The sequence below is a fragment of the Saimiri boliviensis genome, chromosome 9, assembly GCF_048565385.1.
Source record: "Saimiri boliviensis isolate mSaiBol1 chromosome 9, mSaiBol1.pri, whole genome shotgun sequence".
Lineage (NCBI taxonomy): Eukaryota > Metazoa > Chordata > Mammalia > Primates > Cebidae > Saimiri > Saimiri boliviensis.
The window spans coordinates 93,179,652-93,194,897 of record NC_133457.1 but is presented as its reverse complement, the minus strand read 5'-3'; the positions used below and the strand labels follow the sequence as shown (position 1 = coordinate 93,194,897).

General features: G+C 46.8%; 1 protein-coding gene across 9 annotated transcripts in view; it reads left to right on the top strand.

Moving 5' to 3' along the window:
- Positions 1-15,246, top strand: part of PTPRA (protein tyrosine phosphatase receptor type A) — a 156,863-nt gene that overhangs the window by 137,191 nt on the left and 4,426 nt on the right. For all 9 annotated transcript variants that reach the window (XM_039479646.2, XM_039479644.2, XM_074406324.1 and 6 more), the window contains 8 exons: positions 1,993-2,090; positions 3,555-3,674; positions 4,309-4,475; positions 4,970-5,105; positions 5,776-5,925; positions 7,679-7,772; positions 8,115-8,191; positions 8,682-8,816. In XM_039479646.2, the coding sequence (XP_039335580.1) occupies positions 1,993-2,090; positions 3,555-3,674; positions 4,309-4,475; positions 4,970-5,105; positions 5,776-5,925; positions 7,679-7,772; positions 8,115-8,191; positions 8,682-8,816 (977 nt within the window). The remainder of the gene's footprint in view (positions 1-1,992; positions 2,091-3,554; positions 3,675-4,308; positions 4,476-4,969; positions 5,106-5,775; positions 5,926-7,678; positions 7,773-8,114; positions 8,192-8,681; positions 8,817-15,246) is intronic.

Genomic DNA, 15,246 nt, shown 5'->3' with positions numbered 1-15,246 from the left:
ATGCACCTGTGATTCCAGCTACTTGGGAGGCTGAGGCACAAGAATCTCTTGAACTTAGGAGGAGAAGGTTACAGTGAGCCAAGATCACACCACTGTACTCCGGCCTCAGTGACAGAGCGAGGCTGTCACCTCAAAAAAAAAAAAAAAAAATCAAGACCGGGCACAGTGATTCACGCCTGTAATCCCAGCATTTTGGGAAGCCAAGGTGGGCGGATCACAAGATTAAGAGATCGAGACCTCCTGGCCAACATAGTGAAACTCCGTCTCTACTAAAAATACAAAGAAAAAAAAAAAATTAGCTGGGCATGGTGGTACGTGCCTGTAGTCCCAGCTACTCAGGAGGCTGTGGCAGGAGAATAGCTTGAACTGGGGAGAAGGAGGTTGCAGTGAGCCAAGATTGTGCCACTGCACTCCAGCCTGGGTGACAGAATGAGACTCCATTTCAAAAAAAAGAAAAACAGGCTGGGCTTGATGGCTCACGCCTGTAATCCTAATACTTTGGGAGGCTGAGGTGGGTGGATCACCTGAGGTCAGGAGTTCAAGACCAGCCTGGCCATCATTGTGAAACCCCATCTTTAAAAACAAAAACCAAAACCCAGAGTCATCAGGGACTACAAGATTTATAAAAACAAAGTTCTCCCTTTTTTCTTTTCACATGTCTAGTCTAATGCCCCTGGGGCAACCATTTTTTATCTGTTGGCTTCTTACGGTAGATGACATCATCTGATCCCCTTACAGAGCACCCACCCCTCAGACAGACATGCACCCACATGTTCTTTTCCCCATTTTCCCAGAAGAGTCAAATCACAATTTGGGGTTAGGGTAATATTTATTATTATTATGAGTTTACAAATATTCACAGCCGAAACATACAGTATTATGTTATTTTTTTGTATGTTATTTCTGCCCCCCTTTTTTTCAGTCATTGTGTTTTTTATATACCTACTGCTGATTTTCCTCTCAGACTGTTTACCAGAAGTGTATCTCTTCTCTCAGTATCTTTAGATACATGAAGTTTAATTTTTTTTATCTTGAAATCTTTCTAGAACCTTCTTTCTTCAGTTGCACTGTGGATTGGTTGCTCCTTATCCTCTGGCAGAATTAGTCTAAGACTTAACCTTCACCAGTACTCCGGGAATTCCATTAGCCTCTCTGCTGTGTTGGATCTCATTTATTTTCCTTTGTTTGCTCTCTCATTTTTGTTTAGAATTTGCTTTTTTTTTTTGAGACGGAGTTTCGCTCTTGTTACCCAGGCTGGAGTGCAATGGCGCGATCTCGGCTCACTGCAACCTCCGCCTCCTGGGTTCAGGCAATTCTCCTGCCTCAGCCTCCTGAGTAGCTGGGATTACAGGCACGCGCCACCATGCCCAGCTAGTTTTTTGTATTTTTAGTAGAGACGGGGTTTCACCCTGTTGACCAGGATGGTCTCGATCTCTTGACCTCGTGATCCACCCGCCTCGGCCTCCCAAAGTGCTGCTTTTTTTTTTTTTTTGGCCGAGGACTTTGATTCTATTGTTTAGAATTTTCTGGTGACTTTCTGAAAGGGGCAAAACTTATGGGAGGTAAATTTTAAATTCTAGCCTGAACAAGTCATCCAGCCTTTCTGGGGTTGATGACACCCACCACAGAGCATAATAGGAAGGAATAAATGCCATATGAAGCACTTAACTCACTGGCAGGCCCATAATATAGGTGTTCTGTGAGCAGTCATGATTTTCAGTTCTCGACTGTAATGTCCTTGGGAAACATCATTTGTGTTCTGTTTATATTTTGACAGTCTTCCCCCTAGCCTCATTCTAGTGAAGTGCCTGGCACAGACCTGGTGAAACATGAGAAATGCTTAGTTAGTAGCTGGGATGGATACATGGGTTTGATATTTAGCTGGGGACGTTTGGGCACAAGCTTCCAAAAGTCAGGAATGGATGTTCCCAGCCTCATGTGATCTTTCTTCTTGGTGTGTGTTCTCTTCATTTTTGCTGTTGGCTACTTTAGGACCAAAGGAAGAAACGGTGAATGATTTCTGGAGGATGATCTGGGAACAAAACACAGCCACCATCGTCATGGTTACCAACCTGAAGGAGAGAAAGGAGGTAAGTGGAGAAATTGGTTGTGAATAGCACAGGGATCATTCTGCATACAAGCTCTGAGTTTAAGCCTGGCAGTCTACCCGTTATGGATGCTATGCCAGAAGTTCATCCAGAACAACGCAGGCTGACGTCTACCAGACTTTGCTATGGCCTGGAAGCCTCAGATGACCCTCAGGTGTATGCCTAGAGCACATTCCCTATATTTGGTAGTCAAACAACTCACCCTGGTTCTAAAACAACCTGAAAGAAACTGACTTGGATCATCAGCTAAAAAAAGCCACAGAGGGGCTTTTTTTCCCTGGCTTCTCTAGTCCCTCATTTCCCTGGTTTCCTGCCTTGCCTGCTGAGACGTTTGGTATATCCTGGAGTCAGTAGAGGGAACTTTATGAACTGAGACCCTATAAGCCAAAGGAAATTTGAGGCCTTGGCCTGATCCTGGCACAGCCTCCTGACTGGTCCATTTATTTTCTTTTGTGGCTGCCAAGTGCATGCTTGGCCTAACCAGCTCCATCACTGGGCCACAGCCCCAGAGGATTACCTATTTGTTACAGTCTTCTTAAGAATGGCCCTTGAGTCACCTTGATCCAAGTGTATTGGGTGTCGTGATCAACAGCTCCATAATGGTGTAGAAAGACAGTTACTAGGACTGGGCTTTAGGTTAGTTTCCTCCAACCAAACCTTTGGCTCTTGGAAGCTATCCAGAGCCCAGACAACAGAGAAAGCCCTAGGCCTCTCATGGCAGGTTTACAGTCTACATCTGTCCACCCTGGTGGCCCCTCATAACAGGCTGCTTGTTCGAGGAGTTCAAACAGGCTTTCTCCTAGAGCATGACCTGAGATGTTTGGAAGTGCAGATTTTGTAAAATCTGAAGGTAAAATGGCTTCATACTTGCCTGAACCAAGGGAGTGTCAGTGGGAACGATTATATGAGTATGTTCATGATTATGTAGTATGAGCTTAGGGCTGTGTGTAAATTAGGAGATTGTGCTCAACAGGATGGAAAAGACGAGTGCGGTGGCTTACTCCTGTAATCCCAGCACTTTTGGAGGTGGAGTGGATCATGAGGTCAGGAGTTCAAGACCAGCCTGGCCAAGATGGTGAAACCCCTTCTCTACTAAAAATACAAAAAAAAAAAAAAAAAAAATTAGCTGGGCTTGATGACAGGCACCTGTAATCCTAGCAACTCGGGAGGCTGCGTTAGAATTGCTTGAACCCCAGGGATGGAGGTTGCAGTGAGCCGAGATCGGGCCATTGCACTCCAGCCTGGGCAACAGAGTGAGACTCCGTCTCAAAAAAAAAAAAAAAAAAAAAAAAGCAGTAAATGTGTGGCTGACTGAGGTAGAGAAGAGGCCAAAGGGCCTTCTGGAGGACTTTAATCTTGGCTTTGTGGGTACTCCCTTCCTGGCCCTTTGCACCTGCCAAGGGCAGGAAGTCTAAGGTCAGAGAATGCATGGCTTTTTCTTTCCAGTGCAAGTGCGCCCAGTACTGGCCAGACCAGGGCTGCTGGACCTATGGGAATATTCGGGTATCTGTAGAGGATGTGACCGTCCTGGTGGACTACACAGTACGGAAGTTCTGCATCCAGCAGGTACTGTATTCTCTGTCCTTTCTCAGTTCTCATGTAGGATCTGCTGACTAGTAAGAGAGGGAACGGGCTGGGTTATCCCCACTTACTCAGGGTGGTCAGGAATTGCTGAGTATGCATTGTGTTTGAATTCTGAAACTAGAGATCTGGGCCCCGGGAAACTTCTCTATCAAAGCTGAAGGAGCAGCATTTTCACAACTGGTGAAAAATTACCAGCTGAGATGGAGTCTGATCTTTTAGAAATGACCAAGCACTATGGAAAGGGAGCATGAGGAGGCATTATAGTCTCCTAAGTGCTTGGCTCACCTTCTCCTTTCCTACTCCTAAAACTCCTAACATCAAGGATGTGATGGGCCTGCCCCTGGCCCTCCAGGCGACCCTGGAGACCTGAGCAAAAGTCACCTTCAGCCAAGGGGCAGGGCGGTACTGCAAAAAGAGGACTTAGTCGGGAGCACTGAATTTTAGTTCTGACCCTGCCATTGACTAGTTCTGGGACCTTGTCTCTGTGGTTAACTAATTCTCCTGGGTACACTTACTTTTCCATTGTCACTGGCAACCACAGCTGTTACCTTCCCTCCCCTAGTACTGCCCACCCTTGGGTATCAAGGCCAACACACAGGATCTCCTCACTTCACAGGTGGGCGACATGACCAACAGAAAGCCACAGCGCCTCATCACTCAGTTCCACTTTACCAGCTGGCCAGACTTTGGGGTGCCTTTTACCCCGATCGGCATGCTCAAGTTCCTCAAGAAGGTGAAGGCCTGTAACCCTCAGTATGCAGGGGCCATCGTGGTCCACTGCAGGTCAGTGTGACCTGACCCTTGCCTCCCACCCCCACATTTTGCCCCCATGGCCAGAGCAGGGGAACAGCACAAGGGTCCTGGCTGATGAGGCTGGCGTAGAATAGATGACCTGTTGGGGCACCAGCGCAGCAGCCAGAGACTCCCAATTTCTAGTGCAGGGTGGAGAATATGATTCGAAGGAGGGTAGGCCAGTCCTCCAAGATTGGGAGTGGGGAGACCATGCATGCCGTGAAGCCAAAAGCCTGGGTCAAGTGCTTGCCATGTATATTTGCAGCCTTCAGACCCTTCTAAGTATCAGAGTGCTTGGTCCCCATAGCTGGAGGTCAGGATTCAGGACATACTGGAGTTGTTGGCTCCAGGAGAATCCCAGCTCTACCCCATTCAGAATTAGGATTTACAGCCTGAAGCAAGATCCCCAGCCTGTGCTGCCTCTCCCTGTCTGCTCCCACAAGGCAGGTAGGCCATCCCTATAACCCCCTGCTCTCTGGCTACAGTGCAGGTGTAGGGCGTACAGGTACCTTTGTCGTCATTGATGCCATGCTGGACATGATGCATACAGAGCGGAAGGTGGACGTATATGGCTTTGTGAGCCGGATCCGGGCACAGCGCTGCCAGATGGTGCAAACAGATGTGAGTGATCTGTGGGTCAGTTGAGGGTGGGGGGTTCCAGGACTAAAACATCAGCCCATGTTGAGGATTCACTCAGTCTCCCAGATTATTGTAAATGATTGTCGTGCAGTGTGATGAGGGGCTCTTATAAATAATGTATTCCAAGAAACAGCACAGAGGAGGTTGTGGCTTTGTGCCTGAGAGAATCAGGAAGTTCACTGGGCTCAAGGATTAGGAAACAGGCAGCTGAAAGAGCCAGTGCCCAGAGACATGATGCAGCTCGCCCACATCTGGGAGCAGCAGTGAGATTGGCTCTGCAGTTGGGGCATAGCACCAAGAGGGAGGCAGGGACCAAACTATCACAGGCTTTGTGTGTCTCCAGTTTCTGACAGCCCTTTCAGACTGTCAAATCTGCACTCTCAGAATGAGCAGGAATTGAGTTTGTCCTTCTCGCCAGTCTTCCACCACCCCTAACATAGACCTGGACCCTTCTTCCCAAGTTATGCACCCCCACAGGGACTCCTGCATTTCAAGTCCTGCTTCACTGTATTGGGATAATAAGAGGGAATCCTTTTATTCCTGCTAGTATCAGAGGAGAAAAGGACTAGAGTGAAGTGGGACTGGAGCGGGTAATCTGGCATGAGGACTGTGTTGTATGTAACTGAGAACCTGGGTGTCAATCGTGTTTCAGATGCAGTACGTCTTCATATACCAAGCCCTTCTGGAACATTATCTCTATGGAGATACAGAATTGGAAGTGACCTCTCTAGAAACCCACCTGCAGAAAATTTACAACAAAATCCCAGGGACCAGCAACAATGGATTAGAGGAGGAGTTTAAGGTGAATTGGGAGCTAGATAATCTCCTTCAGATTGAAGGATCCTTGTAATCTGGGGAACATGGGACACTTGACTGTGCAGTTACCAACAGTGAATTCCCTTGTGAGGCATGCCAGTGGTTAAAGACGTGGCACTTTCCTCATACTCTAGTAATTCATCCTGCACGTTGGAATCACTTAGGTTCTGTTTAAGTGGGGAGAAGCAGGCAACAGTATTTTTTTTAAGGCCCCCAGACCTCCCAGGTATTATGATATACAGCAAGAGCAGTTTTTTCTCTAAAGGGCAGATAATAAATATTTTAGGCTTTGCAGGCCACATGGTTTCTGTCCAGCTACTTAGTGCTGCCTTTGTAACACAAGGGCAGCCATAACCAATAGGTAAACAAATGAGTGTGGCTGTTTTGTAAAACTTTATTTGTAGGCAGCAGGCCAGATTTGGCCTCTGGACCTTAGATTGCTGATAGCTCCTATATGCCACTAAACAATGGTTCTCAACACACCTAAGGCATATGTCACACTGTCATTGGTAAAAGTGCTCTCCCAGAAGCAAGAGATCCTGGTTGGGATGGGGAGGTCCACTTTCCTTAGAGAACTTCTCAAATAATGCACGTACACAGATTTCCTTGGGATTCTGTCAAGATGTGGGTTCTGCCAGGCACGGCGGCTCACACCTGTAATTCCAGCACTTTGGGAGGTCGAGGTGGGCAGATCACCCGAGGTCAGGAATTCAAAACCAGCCTGGCCAACCTGCTGAAACCCCATCTCTACTAAAAATAGAAAAGGTGGCATATGCCTGTAGTCCCAGCTACTTGTGAGGGTGTGGCAAGAGAATTACTTGAACCCAGAAGGCAGGGTTGCAGTGAGCTGAGATCATGCCACTGCACTCCAGCCTGGGTGACAGAGCGAGACTCCATCTCAAAAAAAAAAAAAAAAAAAAAAAAAAAAGATGTGGGTTCTGATTCAGCAAGTATGAGTTAGAGCTTGAGATTCTGCATTTCTTTCTTTCTTTTTTTTTTTTTTTTTTTTTTTTTTTGAGATGGAGTTTCACTCTTGTTGCTCAGGCTGGAGTACAGTGGCACAATCTTGGCTCACTGCAACATCCACCTCCCGGGTTCAAGTGATTCTTCTGTCTCAGCCTCCTGAGTAGCTTGGACTACAGGCAGGTGCCCCCATGCCTGGCTACTTTTTAGTAGAGACAGAGTTTCAGCATGTTGGCCAGGCTGGTCTCAAACTACTGACCTCAATTGATCCGCCCACCTCAGCCTCCCAAAGTGCTGGGATTACAGGCATGAGCCACCACGCCTGGCCTGAGATTCTGCATTTCTAATAAGATGAGGCCAACGCTGCCAGTGTATGGACTGCACTTTGAGTAGCAAGTGTCAAGAAGGAGCCTCAGAATCAGGGTAAGAAGGATGCAATTCTGAATAAGTTTTTTTGAAGAGTCTAAGGCAGCTTCTGAGAGTGGAACTGCAGAGTGGACACACTCCCTCCTATGATGTTGGGAGATCCCTTTCTAGGAGAAATTTCAGGCCAGGAGAATCTCAGGAGAGTCCACAGGAGCCTGGAAGAGTGTTTCCCAAACAGTCTCTTGGCTTCAGTGTTCCAACAAGAACATATGGGAATGGAGACCAGGGCCCTGGTGAGAAGAGCAGTATGCAGCCAGAGTGGCCTGGAGGTGCAGGCTGAGTGACAGGCATAATCTTGTCAAGTTCAGTTACTGGGATCAGTAATGTTTCCCCTCCCCTTCCCAACTCAGAAGTTAACATCAATCAAAATCCAGAATGACAAGATGCGGACTGGAAACCTTCCAGCCAACATGAAGAAAAACCGAGTTTTACAGATCATTCCATGTAAGAGGCCTCCCTCCACCCCAAAACCTTATTGCCACATCCCCCTATTCCCTCCACCCCTTCTACTTCTCAGCTACTGGTTAATGATTGGCTTGTAGACAAGAATCATGGCATTGCCTCTTGTTGCACCCAGTTAACAACATGGCATTGCCTCTTGTTGTTAGTGGCTTCTGAAAATCAAAGAACGTAAAGGCCAAAGGCTTTTTCCCTAATGGGCTAGGAACAGACGTGTCCTTGCCCAGCTGGAATTCTAATCTGCTCAGGGCTTGAGGTGGGAGCAATGCAAGGAGAGGGAGAAGACAAATGATACTGGCTAGCCATGAGCCGCTGTCCTTCTTACAGATGAATTCAACAGAGTGATCATTCCAGTTAAGCGGGGTGAAGAGAATACAGACTATGTGAATGCATCCTTCATTGATGTAAGTGGTGGGTGTGACCCCTGAGCCCCCAGCACTCCATGGAGAGTCAGCCGGGACTTGCAGTGCCTCCCTCCCATACCTGCTGGGGAGGATCATGTTTGAATCAATTAACAAACAGTGAATTAATACCCACCCACCCACTCACCCTCTACACTGTGTGTGTCCAGCTCCGTAGAGCAGAAGGTCGGGGGAAACAGACGGCATGCACCAGTATAATACCTGGAGGAAAAAGTTCACAGTGCAGACCATAGCCAAAAGGAACCTGGCTGCCCTCTGATCTTTCCCATTCCTGCTCTCTTCATCCACTTCCCTATCTCTTACAGAAAGTGACCAGCTTATCAGACAGGGTTTAGTCCTTGACCATAGGACAGCTCTGTATGGGCTGGGTTTGCCTCTAAGCAGTCCCCATTCCTTCCTAGTGGCCTGTCTTCTCCACTAGTCCCTTTCTGATTAAACTATCTCACCCTTGCAATTAACCTGGCCTGTGCAGGGCTACCGGCAGAAGGACTCCTATATCGCCAGCCAGGGCCCTCTTCTCCACACAATTGAGGACTTCTGGCGAATGATCTGGGAGTGGAAATCCTGCTCTATCGTGATGCTAACAGAACTGGAGGAGAGAGGCCAGGTGAGCTCAAAAGGTCCTGGGCAGTGAGAGACAGAGACAGCATGAAAAGGTGTGTGTATAAATTGGGATGTTGGGGAGGCAAAGACCTTCTTTGACTTACATGATCCAGAGTACATTTGCACAGTATATGTATATACTTAAATGTGTGTAAGTACATACGCATTCCCAGGCTTGCCCAGCTATTTGGTGTCTAAACAGTCATTAGCTTCTCTCAGGACTAGAAAAGCTGTATGATCTGAGCCTCCATGTTATACCTAAGATAGCTCACACCTCTTCACTTTCTCCTGAATATAGTCCCTCCTAGCCTAGCCTTTGTGCAGCACCCCAGGCAGGGCAGCTAGGTCAAGGTTCGGAGGTGGACCCCAGTATGAGTGGCCCTAAGAAGGGAGTGCCTCTTTGCTGACTACACAAAATAAAGCAGTAGAATTTGAGAAATTAAAAAAACAAGAAACTTAAGTTTAATATTCAGTAATAAGGAAATCTTTTAAAGAAAAAAGCCCTCAGGTCAATTAAAAAGCAGAGTTGACTGGAAACTCATACTAAAAAGGGACCCTAGCAGCCCCCCAGGTCAGCTTCCCCTCAGTATAGGAAACCTCCTAACATCGTTCCTGAGTCAGAATCACACAGCCTGTACTAAGCACATTCAATGTCAGGGATATCTCCCTTATCCCCCACATTACGGGGGACCCAGTCTGTGTTCTGACAGTGCTTATTCTTTTAAAAATTATTTCTATCGAAGGTTGCACATTGCAGCAAATGAGTGGTTCATTATGCCTGGAGTGTCACTTAGCAGGGATCAGAATCTAGAGAATAGGCCCGGAGAGAAGCTAGCAAAGCCTGGTGAGAAAGTTCCTTCTAAGCCACAGTGAAGAATTTGGACTTCATAAAGCAATTGAAGAGCCCCTTGACAATATCTGATTTGTGGGTTTTTTTTAATCCCTCTGGCAGCAGTGAGGAGGACGCTTGAGAAATGGGGAAGCTGTGGCAGTAATGCTGGTGGCCTGGACTTGGGTGGTGAGAGGGGGCAGTCCCAGCGAGCGTGAAGTGGGGTGGAATTAAGGGTGACACCCACTCATGACTCATTGAATTTATAGTCAAACATTTAAACACAAAGTATGTTTTACATTAGTTGTCCTAAGTCACTAGTTGTTCCCTATTCTGTACTTGTGTTGATACAAGGCTTTATACATATTTGTTCACCTTATGTTTCATTACATCAGGATTTTTTTTTTTTTTTTTTTTTTTTTGAGACAGGGTCTCTCTTTGTCACCCAGGCTGAAGTACGGTAGCACAATTGTGGCTCACTGCAGCCTCAACCTCCCAGGTTCTAGCGATCCTCCCACATAGCCCTCCAAAAGTAGCTAGAACCAAAGGCACGTGCCACCACACCTGGCTAGTTTTTGTATTTTTTTGTAGAGTCAGGGCTTCACCATGTTGCCCAGGCTGGTCTCAAACTCCTGGGCTCAAGTGATCCATCCACCTAGTTGACCCAAAGTACTAGGATTACAGGTTTTTAAATTAACTATCCTTCCCAGACTTGTATCATGTACCTAATCAAAAGACATACTCTGAAGGTTATCATCTTTTTTTTTGAGATGGTGTCTCACTCTGTCACCCAGGCTGGAGTACAATGGCTCAGTATGGGCTCACTGCAACCTTCACCTCCCAGGTTCCAACAATTCTCCCACCACAGCCTCCCTAGTAGCTGGGATTACAGGTACCCACCATCATGCCCGGCTAATTTTTGTATTTTTGTAGAGACAGGGTTTCACTATGTTGGTCAGGCTAGTCTCAAACTTCTGACCTCAGGTGATGTGCCCACCTTGACCTCCCAAAGAGCTGAGATTATAGGCATGAGCCACTGCGCCTGGCCTCTTCATCATCATTAATAACAATACTGAAAAAAAAATTTTTTTTAATAACAATACTGATGAGGTAGGTGGTTTGGTTAAGGTGCTTGGCTTTGCACTCAAGGAAGCACACACCTGAGTAACAAAGGCCAGTTGGGAAATGAGCCACCCTGTTCTCAGGGTGCTCTGCTGCCAGCCCTCTGATCAGTCATGATGGAACATGTAGATGAGACCAGGGCCCTACATGTGGTTCCTCCTGCACCCCCACCCTCCAGATCTGTGATGGGCAAGACCAAAGAGCAGGCCAAAGAGGGAACAGCAAGCGCAAGGACCATCTCGGCCCACTGCGCTGTGATAAAATGGGGCCCAGTGAACACTTCTTCCTCTGTCCAGTCAGATGCAGGCCCTTCCATCCTTGAAAAGGACCTAGTAAGAGTAAAGGGGGGGAAACAGGAAGCATTTCATGTGTGTAGCAGTGGGGAGGAGAGTCATGTGCACACAAATTCTCCTGCCTGTTGAGTGAGGTCTCTTCCCCTCTACCTTCCACCGTACCTTATGCTCTGTCTTCCTAGGGCCAGTAAAGCAGACAGTAGTGCTTGCCCTCAGAAGCTTCTGAGTGGATCAGAACAGGATATTAGTGATGTTCTTTATAAGGCCTCACTGGCGCCCAAGTTCAATTTCTGTTTCATTCATGTTGTCAAGTGTAGCTCCTGGAGATAGTAACACAATAAGCCTAAGTGATACAGTGAAAGGTGGCTACATTTATACAGTGACACTACCATCTTCATCTACAGTATTAAGTTCTCAGAGAAAAAAATCTGATCTCAAAATATAAATTTTGTATCTACATAAATTAAAATTGCAAATGAATTAAAACTAAAAATTATCTCCTTCTGATCGATTTGTTTTGTTTTGTTTTGTTTTTTCAATTTGAGGTGGTATCTTGCTCTGTTGCCCAGGCTGGAGTGCAGTGGCACAATCTCAACTCACTGCAACCTCTGCCTCCAGGGTTTAAGTGATTCTCCCACCTCAACCTCCCAAGTAGCTGGGATTACAGGCATGTGCTACCATGCCCAGCTAATTTTCATATTTTTAGTAGAGACAGAGTTTCATTATGTTGACCAGGCTGGTCTCAAACTCCTGGCCTCAAGATATCTGCGTGCCTTGGCCTCCCAAAGTTCTAGGATTACAGGCATTAGCCATTGCACCTGACCTCCTGCTCTATTGTAACCAAAAGGGTCCACCCAGATGTTTGGTAAGGCCTGGATTCCCTCAGCAGCTGCAGCTTAGACCATCATCAGCCTGGGCAGGCAGAGCAGTGCCAGGAACTCCCATGCTGGGTCAGCCCAACCCTAGGCCTCATCCTGCTTCTCTAGTGAAACCTTGTAGCATTAGTCTCCACAAAGCTATGTGTCCCCATCACCATTGTCAGCCTTAGACCACATGAGAGACTTCATGCTGTCTGGTGGAAAGAGAGTAAACAGTAAGAGGAAAGACAGAAAAGCTTCTCTGTTTCACTTCTTTAGGATGCTGTTATCTAGAGGTCATAACCTGAACACACAAATCTGAGATTAAACTCCAGTCCCCAGCTTTCTTCTACTGGTCTTGAACACCCATTCCCCGTTTTCTGTCCCTCACCCACTGATGACTTTAACACGTGGCTTACTGCTCATTTTGAGCCCCTGTTCCTGACTCTGGTTTTGGAGGCATCAGTCACCAAGTGGATGATCCATCTACCACTAGTCTTTCTATTTCTCAGCTTCCTCAGCCACCTGATCCTGTGGTCAAGTCATGATCTGCCCTGTACCTGCACCGTCTTTGGAATCTCAACAAGGCATCCACCGTATTTACTGCCTCCTTCCTCCCACCTCAGTATTCTTTTACTCCAGTCATTTTTGTCTTCATCAAGTCCTTAGAGCCATTGATGCTTCTACTTTCTCAACATCAGTTATCCCGAACATGTCCTCACCTTCCTCCTTACTCTGTTTTTGTGTTTTGAGTTTTGTTTTTGAGCATCTGAGTTTCCTAGTTTGAGTTTTTGTGGTATGTCATCATTATTTTTCCTTATTCCCTTCTGCTTTCTTAATTTCATGGCAAGCTTTCTAGTAAAACCCAGTTATATGCCTCCATCTGATATAGCAAACATCACTGGGCAAAAACACAAAATAGTGCCAAAAGCTCTCACATTGAACTCATGACCACAAATCTCATAGGGGTAATTGGTGCCACCTAGCAATGCTACTGCTCTTCCTTCTCTTCCTGAAACATCCAGCATCCCCTCTTGCCTGTCCCATCACACTCATACCTTAGCTTGTGACCTGGCCTTACTCTTGTCCAAGAAATCAGACAAGAACACTGTCATTCTCCCACCCCCAAACAACCAGCCTCTTCAAATTTGTACCAAATCTCTCACCTTCTCTCTTGTTACAGTGGAAAAGGGTTTCTGCATCTCTCAATCCAGCCATCCACTGTGCTCTTGGCCCCATTCCCTCCTGCCTGCTCAGAGATGTTGCTGCTGTAACCATCTTCTCTCCTGCCTCCATCAGCATTTCCCCTCTAACCACTACTCTCGTCAGCCTATACTATTACATTTCCTATCTTTTAAAAACAAAAAATCTGCTTATCCCACTTTCCTTTCCACCTACTATGCTATTTCTCTGCACTCCTTCCCAGCAAAACTCCTTCAAAAAGTTGGCTTTTGGCCAGGCAAGGTGGCTCACACCTGTAATCCCAGCATTTTGGGAGGCTGAGGTGGGCATATCATGAGGTCAGAAGATCAAGACATCCTGGCCAACATGGTGAAAACCCATCTCAACTAAAAATAGAAAAATTAGCTGGGCGTGGTGGCGCATGCCTGTAATCCCAGCTGCTCGGGAGGCTGAGGCAGGAGAATCACTTGAACCCGGGAGGCAGAGGCTGCAGTGAGCCAAGATCGTGCCATTGCACTCCAGCCTGGGCGACAGCGAGACTCCATCTCAAAAAAAAAAAAAAAAAAAAGAGTTGGCTTTCTCTCCACAAGTTCTCTTTACCCTGTTCCTTCCAGTGTTAGCCCCACTAGGACTGCTTTAGTCAAGATCACCAGTGACTGTCCTCTTGCCAAATCCAAAGGCCATTTCCCTTTTCTGATTTTTTTTGTCCTTACAAGCAGCATTTGAAACAGTCAGTGCCTCCCTTCGTCCTCAGAACAACTTACTTCCACAACATCACCCCACTCACTAACCTGGCAGCTCCTTTGTTACTTCTTTTGTGACCTCCTCCTCTAAAACATTGGAGTATCCTAATCTCAGGCACTAGTCCACTCCATTTTCTTTTGACACACCAACCCTTAAGGATTTCAGCCAGTCCTGTGGCTTTAAATATAATCCATATGCCAGGGATCTTCAGTCTACGTCTCCAGCCCAGTTACCTGTCCCAATGTGGGTTTCTGATTTCCTCCTTCCCCCCACACTAGACCACCCCACTCTTACTCATCTCAATAAATAATACCACCATGTCTAAAATCCAGGAATTACCTTCCTTACTCCCCACTCCTCACCCCCCGCATCCAGTCTGCCACTGAGTCCTGATAGAGGTTGAACCCACCCCTGCCTCCCAGCTTCTCTCTAGCATAACTGCAGTCATTCAAACAAGCTCTCATCTCTTGATGTTTGCCCAGTGGACTGTGGGGCTGACTCATATGCACAGCTTCGGCTGCCTGGCGACTGGTCCTCCTGCTCTCATCCTCACCCACTTTTAGTTCTTTACATGGCAGCCCCTGGTCCTTTGAGAATATAAATCATTGTCACTCCTTGTCTTAAAAATCCTCTCTGAGACCGGGCATGGTGTCTCACGCCTGTAATCCGAGCACTGGGAGGCCGAGGCAGGCAGATCACCTGAGGTCAGGAGTTTGAGACCCGCCTAACCAACATGGAAAAACCCCATCTCTACTAAAAATACAGAATTAGCCAGGTGTGGCTACTTGGGAGGATAAGGCAGGAGAATAATTTGAACTCAGAAGGCAGAGGTTGCTGTGAGCCAAGATCATGCCATTGCACTCCAGCCTGGGGAACAAGAGTGAAACTCCGTCTCAAAAAAAAAAAAAAATCCTCTTTGGGCCAGAGATCTTGAGAGAAAAATCTGCCCATGTATATAAAATTTAGAAACTTTTGGTCAGGCACAGTGGCTCACGCCTGTCATCTTACCACTTTGGGAGGCCAAGGCAGGTGGATCACCTGAGGTCAAGAATTTTAGACCAGCCTGGCCAATATGGCAAAATGCTGTCTCTACTAAAAATACAAAATTAGCTGGGCATAATGGTGCACACGTGTAGTCCCAGCTACTTGGGAGGCTGAGGTGGGAGAATCACTTGAAACCGGGAGACTGAGGTTGCAGTGAGCCGATATCATGCCAGTGCACTCCAGCCTGGGTGACAAAGTGAGACTCACTCTCAAAAAAAAAATTTAGAGACTTTTGGTGTTGATATGTATTCCTCAGACTTGATATGTATTTCTCTCTTAGAGATAGAGATTGTGCTGTGTTCCTCCAGCACACAGATGCTGCGGCTCTCACACCCATGTGGGACCTCATGGTTCTGATGGTTT